Source organism: Labrus bergylta, chromosome 6 (genome assembly GCF_963930695.1).
Source record: "Labrus bergylta chromosome 6, fLabBer1.1, whole genome shotgun sequence".
Lineage (NCBI taxonomy): Eukaryota > Metazoa > Chordata > Actinopteri > Labriformes > Labridae > Labrus > Labrus bergylta.
Genome location: NC_089200.1, coordinates 16,314,138 through 16,325,543, shown reverse-complemented (window position 1 = coordinate 16,325,543; position 11,406 = coordinate 16,314,138). Strand labels below are relative to the sequence as shown.

The following is an 11,406-nucleotide window of genomic DNA, read 5'->3' as shown; positions in this document are numbered from 1 at the left end:
AAAATGTTTGTAAGGTGTGTATTCTAAAGTCCATTATAAAAACATGTTCCATTCATAAACAGACGATATGTCATTAGGTACCTTCTAAAAATTCTCATAGTTTTTCAAATAAATGCACTCATTGGTGGTTATGTAGTGACAGATTTAATTTGATCAGGCAAATACTGGAGGTATTTCAAATAGTGCAGATTGGTGTTATCGTCTCTACAAATCAGATGGATAAAAATAAAACAGGATTTTATAAAATATAAGGAATTCCAAAGCCTTCGATTTGAAAAGTTTTGATTGTTAAAAAACAGAACCTACAGTGTATATATATTAAAGACATGCTTTTCCTTCCTACTCAAATGATTTCACTCAATGAACTAGACTAGTCCACACACTATAGACCAGAAAAACAAACGGCTTCTCATTTATTATTAAATATATATGAATTCTGTTGCTTACATACAGCAGATCATGTGGCTGGACAGATAAGAGTTCCAATCTTACACAAACTTCATTTGCTCCACAAGTTTGTCAAAAAAAAAGGCATATTCACAGTTAGAAGCACATCAGTGTCAAAATATAGCACCTGAGCGGCAGCTTTCACACCTAGAGATCATAAACGCCACCTCACAGTGCATCTGTACAGAGTGAGTCCAACTTTCTTCAATTCTCAGGCAGTTTTGTTTTACAATTTCTTCAATTATTTATTTTCCAAACACTTGGCTGGCTGAGGCGGGAAGGAGAGAAAAATACTGTTGTTTCCACGAAGGAGAGTAACTAAATATTCCCATTGTTGACTCACTTGCAAATTGTCATTGATTGGTCTATAAAACGTCTAAATTAACAACATGTGGCCATTTAGTTACCAAAAACATATTGAAATTGGTGTAATGGTGTGACAAAAAAACAAATCAAAGAAAAACAACTAAATAAAATTGATTATTATTTTTTTTTTTTTACAAATAACACAATATGTCCAAAATCCTCTCATTTGAGAAGTAACAGAAGTTTGGTATTTCTTGCAGGAAAAATGACTTTCCTTGTTGTTGATTATCAAAATATTGATTTCTGTATAAGGATGATAGATCAATCCACAAATCCCTCTGTCTTTACAGCATTAATGTCCACACAGAAACTCTGGTGTCGTTCAGATGATGAGGAGGCCGGGTGTCGCCTGACGGAAGAATGATTGGCTCCAAGAGAACCAAACTGTGGAGCGATGAAGAGGAGCCGCTCACTGCTGAGGCTGCAGGTACTGGTTTGTAAATGCCTCCAACTGTCTCTCTAGCTCTGTAGCTTTATGTCTGCAGAGGGGGGAAAAAACACACCACAGACTTAAACCAGGTCTAACTAATAAACATTTGATATTTGGGTATCATAATTAGGTTCATTAAATGAAACTGAGAAATGAATGTTGAATCATTTTGACAAGTCACGCGGACTTAATAAGTTTTATTAAAAGCATTAAAAAACTACCAAGTGGAGTGCAGTCACAAGTACGACTAATAGCCAATATTTTTGTACAAAAAAAATGTTATCAAACAGGAAATGGAAAATCTGAGCAAATATTATTTTGATTATTATTGCCGATTGGTCTTAAAGTTTGCTGTTTCTGATGTATCATTTAATCATCTAAATCCTTAATTTCCCCAAACTAGATATTTCCAAAATTCCCACACAGTGCTCTTCCTCCCAGACATTGCTTCATCACACACACACACACACACACACACACACACTCAAGAGAAGTAGCAGGACTGACCGCAAGCACTTGGATTGGCTCTGGACCGTCTCCAGCTGGTCTATCTTGGCTGTCAGTTGGCGGATTTCTGCCTCCAGCTCTTTCTGTGTCTGGTCCACCTGCTGACATAGCCGAGCAAAGGTCGTAGCCATCTCCCTGGCAACACAGAGGGCACAGCATTGTGGCGCTTATTTATTTAGCTATGGTACAAAGGGGAAGGTTGGGTGGGGCAGGACTTTGTAAGGATCCGAGTGTGTACAATAAAAAAGATAATGATGAGTCAGGCTTTGTCAATAGGTTAAACACTACCAGGAATAGATGTGTGGGGATAAAATTAGGATTTTGATGTCAGTATAAACATCTTTACACTGAATATGTGAAAGGTAGAAAGTACCCTTTAATGCACCGGATGTTATAAATTTCTATATTGTTACGATTTATTCTTAAATTTCACATTTTCTACTTGTGTTTTTTAATTAAAACAAATCCAAGACGTTCAGGGTTTTAGCTTCACCGCAAATAAATAAATAAATGAGAACATGATGATGTACAGGGACGGCAGTCACTCGTCTGTTCGGATCAAGTGTGAAATTTGGGAGTGGTTGCTGTAGAGGTACCAGTTTACTCCGAGGCCCTTAACCCCTAACTGCTCAGTGGCACCTGTGCAACCCCCTCACTCTGACATCTCTCCGTTCATGTGTAGGCCCCGTTTCTGCTTCTAGACCAATCAGTGTGAAGTATGCCTCAAGATTACAGAAAAAGTCATAATTTCCCTCTGGATTAAAAAAAAAAGTGTATATAATTAAATATGACTAATAATAATATAACTTCATATCATGAATACAGATGATAATCAAATGACATTAAATAATATTTTCCTTAACTTTTGCATTCTGCAATGATAAACAAAATGCAGCCTAAAGAAATCCTCTTAAATTGAACCATAACAACAATCCCTGTTATGTCACACAGTGTGTAGTTTTTACATACTGCCTGAAGTGGTTTGTTCTGGCAAAATGGACCTGTAGTTGGACTTACTGTTGGACCTGGTGGCTACAGTTTGCACTGGTAAAACTGACAATGAGTTGCAGCTTCTCTGTTGCATAGTCCACAAACTGGCGCTTCAGAGAGCGTTCCTTCGCCTTAGTGGTCCAGGTTAGTCTCTCGTACAGGTACATCAAGCCATACATAGAGGCTGAGAGGACAATCAGCCTCCAGCCGACAGCTCTGTACACCTTAAAAGGGGGAAAAAAACAGACCAAAAATTACTTTTTGAAACACTTTTCCTGGAAGCTGACATGTCTGACTCGACTTGAAAACAACCTACCACTCCCCCTACGATGATGACGCTCATTGAAGTGCGGGAAGTTAGAGATGCTACATTGGTTGCCATGGCTACCATCAGGTCCTCCTGGGTCATGAGGGCTGTCTCGTTGTTGGCGGGTTGGGATATAGTAGAGGGGGGCCCCGAAGATGGTGTAGAAGCCAGGGGCAGTGCTGGTCGAGAGGTCTGTGTCGAGAGGACAGTAAAGTTTAGAAATCTGACTCACCACAGTGGATTAAAAACCAACATGAATGTTTAATGTCACAATGTAAATCTTTCCAGCTTGTACCTGGAAGTTCTGGTCCACCAATTTGAGCGCTCTCTGTGCGTTGACAGATCCCAAAAAGCGGTGGACCACTGATGTCCAGCCCAAAGAAAACTGAAACTCTATGTTCTCCTGGAAGTCACTGCACAGTGTGGCGCAGTTAAGGTCATAGCTCAGGTCAAACTTCCTGTTGGGCACCAGCATGCTGACTTGGTTCTGGACCGCAGAGGGGAGCAGAGGGAGCATGCTCTCTGGAGAGTGAGGATTATGGGGAAACGGAAGAAATCAACAGGGGTTTCTATATTATATGAAGTTAAAATTGTATTCTGAACGAGCACTGTTTGTGAGTTTTGCTGTTAATTATAATATGGCACCGGGGGGGTCAGAAAAGAACAACACAAAGCACTAGAAACACCATCGACTGATTGTCAGTGTAGTCAGCTTTGTCTCATTTGTCCTCAGGGAGAACAGAAAAAAAAATAATCACATCACAATTTCATAACAGCACCTGAGTCCTTTGCATTCGGGGGCACATTAACACCCTGCCAACGTCAACGTGACAGAATGATGCCTCTGTAGCTAAACAGGACATGGGATGATGGCATTCAGCGAGGTGGGTAAATATAGCAGAGTGGTGGGTGTTGCAGACCATGGCCCGGGTGTCCAAAAGGTTTGTTCTCAGTTTAGCAACACATGCTATGTAGAGGAAAGTACAATGGCTAACTGGAAATCTGGGTGGAAGTCATTTTCAATGAAAATATGATTTAAGCATAATATCAAAGTTACTTATTTAGTTTTCCATCAGTACTATTATTCCATCTTCTTTTTCTACCCAACACATCATTTAGAGAGAAGCACTATTTTACGACTAACCACTTTATTTACAACATGAACTCATTTCATACCTGCAGGTTGTTCTGGTTCAGCAGAACTATTCACACCTGATGGCTTAACACAAGGGCTTCAGGTTGCACTCAAATGACTGTTCAAAATGGCTCTAGATACTAAAACAATATTTTTTGAGCATTTACGTTCCCAGTATAAGTACCTATCATGAATCCTTGAGAGGACTGGACAGAAGCGTTGATGGCGTCAGAGCAGCGGAAAGCCAGGTTCTTACCCATCCCCTCCTCCACATGAGAGAGCAGTTCCTGCAAACAGGAGTCAGAGCTCAAAAAAAAAAACACACAATCAACAATAAAGAGACCTAAGGAGAAGATTACAAAGGTTAAACCTCTGCACTAGCTTACAGTCTTGTAGATCTTGAGGACATGTGGTGATGGGTGAAAGTCGGCACGGAACTCATCAACGATTACGTGAAGGCGGCAGATCTCTTCTCCCATGGCGCAAGATACCTGGACGAAACACAACCTGAGTTACCAGTCGGTTACAGCACAGGGAGCCGGAAACAGACTGAGTTAAATTCAAGGATAAATTGGGAGTTGTTGGATTCTTTTTTCTTTTTTTTTTCTTCACATCTTTTTTATTTTCATAATGTGTACATTAGCCAGCATCCTTAGATACACACACAGAAAAAGAAATGAGTACAAGAGTACACTGTTCTTCTCTATACTCCTCCACCCCTACCCAGTAAATAAACAAACTACAACCAATATACAGAAACCAATAATAATCAAATAAAACTAACTGAATAAAACAAAAGGCTAGAAAACATCTTTTTTTAATGTTGGATTTTCCGATGAGACTCTACTTCAAAGAACACCTCTGTTTATGTTTACGTGCTAAAACCAATATGTTTTTGAAGCCCAATGCGAGAGGCTGCATGAAGCTGATGTGTATTTAAAGGTATTCAAATTGGAGACATTGAGTTGATTATCTTATTACTCAATTTACAATAAAAACCCATCCCAACAGACAAAATGCTCTTTTTGCAGTTTCAGTCTCCAAAAGGATGATTTTGTTTTTTGTCCGCGTCTTTATGATGAATTATTGACTTTTGACATTTGGCTATTTAAAGAACCTGACCTTGATCTCTACAGCATTACTTTTAATTTCTGACATTGTAACGAGTCTCATCAAGTATTCTACATATTCAATGTGAAGTATTCTTATCCTCCCAAATAAGTTGACCCAGAACTATTGTTGTCAGAGAGCAGGGCTGTGGAGGACTAAAGCTCAGGTAAGATACAGATTTTAAGTACATTTGATTTTCTTCCAACAAGAGGTAATATGTACATCACCTTTGACTCGACATCCTCACTGATGGCCTTGATTTTCTTCTTGATATCATTAATCAGCAGGTTAAGCTGATTCTTAACAAACTCCAGCCGATCCATCTGATACTCTCTGTCCTCCAGCGCTGCCACTCTGAAGCCGCGTCCGACAAATATGAAGTAAAGTCAAAACATACAAACTAGCAGCTGAAGGATTTATTGAAAACAAGCAGGACAAGACACACACAGTGCTTTAGACATCCCTCTAGCTTTAACAGGATATTATTCATGTCTGAAAACTTTAAATGTATTTTCCAAACACTTTTATCGATAGCCTCCGTGAGACCTTTATTGAAAAGGAAATAATTGTTTGAGTCAGAGGAATGGATCTGGATACTCACCTCTTCTCTGCCGCCTCAATGTTGATGGCGTCCATGATGCTCTTGACTTTTTCTGTGATCAGCTTGGCCCTGATAGTGTGCTGCTCAAACTTTGTTTTCACTGCTGACTGCGAGATACACTCCTGCGAGGCCATAACACACAAGTTACTGTGACAGCTATAGGGGCTGCTGCTGGAGTGGGTGTGTGATCTCTCTCACACACACACACACACACACACTGACCAGAGACCAACAGAGGACAAGATACACACACACCTGCTACGTGAACTTAAGAGAAGATAAAACATGAAAACACAGGTGTGGAATCAGCAGCAGCAGTGTGTGTGTGTATCTTGCGTCTCACAGCCCACAAAAAAGTCGTTAAAAATCACAGTAACGTGTTGTTAAGGAAATAAAAAATTAAATGGATGAATGAAATAAACATCAAATGTAGACAATCAAGAAAATATATAATGATGAATAATGTGTCATTTTGGGATGAAATCCTTTATCTTATCTTCGATTATGAAACAAATGCTAATAATGGTATTATCAAAACATATGAACAAGATGAAAACAAACAACACAGAAACACAAAGAAAAGTCAACATGAGGATAATGACAGAACAAAACCGAAGCTGAACAGAAACAAACGGATGCCCTCGCCTAAGTGAATCTAGACTTCAGCAATGAAGACGCAGGTTGATGGAAAAGGCACAGTGAATGGTCTCGAAGGCCCCCCCCCGCGCCCGACAGCCTGAAGCTGCACAGGTTTGCGGCAGAACCCAAACACTGAGCTAGGTTTCACCTCGATGACTGCTCTGCTTACAAGAAGAGCTTTCAGTCGCTTCTTTATTTTTACGTCTTTTCCTGCGCGGTAACATCATTCACCCTTTGTCCAACATGAACACACACAAGCTGAGACATTCACCAGGCGACTCATTTCTTTCAGAGTAGTATTTCTCAAGTACCCTTTGAGTTTGTGCAACCTTTACACAAAGCGTAAGCTCGGGTTCACTGTTCGATAAAAAAAAAACAACAAAAAGGCCACACTTCTCATAACATGTGATCTTCTCTTCACAAGTAACTCAACAGCCAATGTCAAAAGGATTTGCTTAGATTTCCACAAACCAGCAGCCATCCTGATGTCGCTGTCCTTATTTGACGCGATATTTGTTCCACTTAAGAGATTCTAACAGATGAGATGCATTTCCGGCAGCAGAGATGTCTGTCACTTTTCACAAATATGCCCAAAAATACTAGATTAAGTTCAAATTCTGTCTCTCCCTATTCAGATTTTCTTTGAAGAGTGGGATTAAAATTACTGGAAGGTATGAAGAGGGCACACACACACGTGCACGCACACGCACAAGCACACACATGCACGCACACACACACGCACACACATGCACGCACACACACACACCCATGCACACACACACGCACCTCAAACCTCCTCTCAAAGTTCTGGAACTCCTTCAGTCTCTCGTGGAAGCCCTCAGCCAGAGCGCCACCTGTTGGATGAAATGATCATATGTATGTAAAATGAAAAATATTGGCAGTTACTGCACAGCAGCCATCTGCATGTATCCTCAATAAGCCTTTATATTTCAGTTCAAATATTATTGTTTACTGTTATCATGGTTTTCATTATTGTCATTTGCATCACTAATGTGGTGAAGAAAGAAGATAAGATAAGATACCAGCGCTCTTGTGACAATAATCTAACTTTGTCCCTAAAAAATACAACTCAACAACAATAAAAAAGACATGTACGTAAGCAACTCTGTTAAGTACCATGTAAAGCTTATACAATCTAATAATACAAATTTGTTAAACCAAAAAAAAAAAATCTATCAACTGCAACAACAGCAGGGCTATATTCTGAAGCCTCACCTGTTTCAGGCATGCCCTGCGCCCGCTGCATACGAGAGTTGAGCACCTCTTTGGCAGAGACAAAGAAGATGCGGTTTGGAGCCTGGTCACGATCCACAACCTTCAGCTCTTCAACCAGGAAGTCCACACAGCGGTCTGTGTGCTGCTTCCTCACCTGAAATGGAAATTTGTCAAACAAAACAAATAAAAAAAATAATCATCACATTCTGTACCAAACTTTTATTATTTGTCACATAAAACAAACAGATGGTTGACTCACATCCTCCATGTACTCTGGCTCATTTGCTGAGGCGTCCCAGCGGTTGTTGAGGATGAAGATGTTGGGCTTTGACAGGCGTTCATTTACTTTGTGGAAAAAGTGTTTTTCCTAGAAGACGGAAGGGTGAGGAGAGATTAGTAAGAGGGATGTTGAAGCTAATCATATTGTTTAGTAGAGTAAATGAGGTAACATGGGAAAAAAACAAAACAAAGATGCATGGAGATTTCAGACTCTCACTGCAACATTCAACTCTACCATCATACGTTATTAACATCATGACTGGATTCATTCCATTGAATAGCTCATTGGGTAATGTGTGTTTCTTTCCCTTTAAGAGCTGCTGCCGGGTTAATGAACTCCATGATTACCATGATGTCCAGCTTTACATTGCACGAATACCTGAGCTTAGAGAATCAAGTGTGAGGCCTCGTTGGCTGGATACCAACACAGGCAGCCACACTCTCCACTCTGTTATCAGCTCAGCATAAAAAAAAAAAAAACATCAGCACTGATCTTTTCAGTACTCAAATGGCCGACACAACAGAAAGCTTACTTTTTTTGCTAGTTTACTTGAACTCTGAAAGACTGTGCAGAGATAAGGAAATATGGATGGATGAATAATAAGAGTAACAATGCATACTATTATGCAACAGATTCAAAAATGGGGAATAATATATACACAAAACCAAAATATTAAGACAACTTTCACTTTTTCATTTTCTCTGTAAGACAATACGTGTAAGTTTGTGGTTAAAACATGATGCTAAATACTGCAAACACTTCTTCATACGTAAACTGAAAGTGAAAGTGCAGGTTTATTCACGTCATTCAGTTAACTCCTGACACAGAATGACAACAATTGCCAAACATAAAGTCTAATTTCCACAGGATATCAACCAGACTTGAGAGGCTTTACCGTGTTCATGAGTGTAGATTCAGAGTTGGCCACCAGCACAAAGACGTCAGCATCCAGGCAAAACTTGTCAATCCAACTGTCCAGCTGTGTTGTGACATCTGTCCCTGGACTAGGGAGAGGAAGTAGTATTGAAGAGGTCAAACGCAACGTCCACCTCAATAAGATTCTTGTTCACAATGCTGGCTGACTCGGTCAAAGTCTCACTTATTTACGTCCTAGAATCGGTCAAATTGATAATGATAGGAATTCTGAAATGTGATGAACTGATGCTGTTACCTGTCTACAAGCACCAGGTCATCTCGAAGCAGAGCACACTTGGTCTTGGGCCAGAACACACGCACGAGACAGCCCGCATCCAAACTCTCATCCATGTGGAGTGCATGAGCCAGCTGGTTTACAGTCTGCAGACACAATGTAAACAAATACAGCCGACAGATCAAAAAGTGACTGATGTGTGAATTTGTGGATCATCTGTTATGAACACATGAAATTATACACTGTTAATTGTTTATAACCCTTCCTTTTTTTAATTCATTTTTATGAATATATCACAAACTGGAAATGTCATCTTTGATAAAAACTGTACATTTGATTTTGAAAAATCAACGACTGCACATAAAACAACCTGTAGAACAATCAGCAAAGCAGATTAGAGAGATTAACCTTGTCAGCTTGTATGCTCATCTGTGACACCCATTCAAGTACAGCACTTACAACATTTTAAACCCCTTTAACAAGATTCTTGCTAATCTGACTGCACTTCTCAGATATCCCAACTTGTATTATCAGTTTAATCGGATGACAAGTGTTCAAAGGCGACAGCAACCGGTGGCTTGGTTAGTGAAGATGGACAGATTTTGAGAGTGTGTTCATGTAAAACTGTGTGCCAACATACTCATTTACCTTGATGCTCTTCTCCTCTTCGGAGCCCTCCGTCTTGAGATAAGCTTTGTCTTCATCGGTGCCCTCCACGCTCAGGAAGCAGTTGGTCGTGTGGCCAATCCCGCTGGGCAGCACGCGGTCCCTCAGCATGGCATTGACCACAGTGCTCTTACCATTACTGGTCCTAAAAACAAACAAGACATGAACTGGATGAATGTGAACAACTTGGCTTATTCTCTGAATGTTTATGTGGAAAGTCCAAAGGTGTCACATTGTAATACACAAACTGTAAAGCTACTCATGAGTCTGAAAAGTCGATATTGTAAGTACACAGATAAAACAAGAAATACTTTCAATGTAAGCACGTTCAAAAAACAAACAAAAAAAAAAAAATCTCAGTTTTTCCCTGACACATGCTCTTCTAATAAAAAGTATACTTCATGGTTCAAATAACGCAGATAATGCACAATGAATTTGTTACAATAGATAATGCATGGTTAATTTAACTGTGTCCATTAAAGGACTAGTTAGTTATTATTCAAAAAAGAAAGTATGATCCATCAGAGTGTATTCATGTACTTACCTGCCGAAGAAGGCCACTTTCATGTGTCTACGTGCCAGCACCTCCTTAATTATAGCCAGTTTCTCAGCATAAGCCTGAATCTCCAACTTCTGATCCTGACTCGCTATGTTCTCCAAAGCTTTATTCCCACAGGTTTCTGTCCAACACAGAGATGAATACCACACTTTACTTCACACAAAAAAAGCCAGACGGAGGGTGACAAGACAAATGAAGAGCACGTTAATCCAGTCACTTCTCTTTTGACATTTTGTAGCTGCACACTAAAAAAAAAAACAGATCACAGCATCTCACCTTCCACAAACTCCGAGGTCTCTTTCACGTAGTTGAGCAGATGTTCAAACACATCACTTATCTTCTTCTTGGCGACGACAAAGTGCTTCAGAGGGGAGAACTCCCCGCGAGCCGAGTCTGAGCGCGTGAGTGGAGGAGCTGAAGCCATGACGTTCAATCTAAACACACAGAGGGGTCAAGAGGGGTCAAGAGGGGTCAAACCCAGGTGTGCCAGCTGACAAACAGAATAGTTACCATCCAAGGGAATAACATTACACTGCTCCGACGCGGTTAGATGGTTCGTGGTAATAATAGGCCGTAAAAAAAACCTTTAACTAGATTTGATTCTTAAATCTCTCACACACGAGGACGCCTGCAGTTGCCAAACAAGCTAACACATTTAGCTAGCTGATGTTATGAACGACAACGCGTCAGAGGAGTAACTATTGCTGTTTATTTCACTTACCACGTTTCTAAAACAGCTCAATGTCCTCTTTTCATTACACAAACAATCTCGATCCGCCGCAATAACACAGAGGATCCGTCCCTGTTAAATAATGTCCTGCTGTCAAGCCTAGCTAACCTTCTGTTTGTGTCCAGTGTTGGTAAAAAAAAAAAAAACCGAAAGGTTATTGTGGATAAAGAGTTTCACTTCCGGTACGACTTTCACAATAAAAGCCGTATTGACCTGAGCTGCAGCGTTTGACATTGTGCCCAGAAACATAGGT

General features: G+C 40.1%; 1 protein-coding gene across 1 annotated transcript; it reads right to left on the bottom strand.

The window, feature by feature from the left end:
* Positions 1–387: 387 nt before the first annotated feature.
* On the bottom strand, positions 388–11,303 carry mfn1b (mitofusin 1b). Its single transcript, XM_065955852.1, has 18 exons — positions 11,145–11,303; positions 10,700–10,857; positions 10,409–10,544; positions 9,847–10,009; positions 9,220–9,344; positions 8,944–9,052; positions 8,028–8,135; positions 7,769–7,922; positions 7,319–7,386; positions 5,894–6,015; positions 5,520–5,646; positions 4,569–4,673; positions 4,367–4,469; positions 3,343–3,569; positions 3,057–3,239; positions 2,768–2,964; positions 1,751–1,885; positions 388–1,292 (listed from the first exon to the last, which is right to left on the bottom strand). The coding sequence occupies exons 2-18, from the start codon at positions 10,845–10,847 to the stop codon at positions 1,223–1,225; spliced, it is 2,280 nt and encodes a 759-aa protein (XP_065811924.1). The 5' UTR covers positions 10,848–10,857; positions 11,145–11,303; the 3' UTR covers positions 388–1,222.
* Positions 11,304–11,406: the final 103 nt, after the last annotated feature.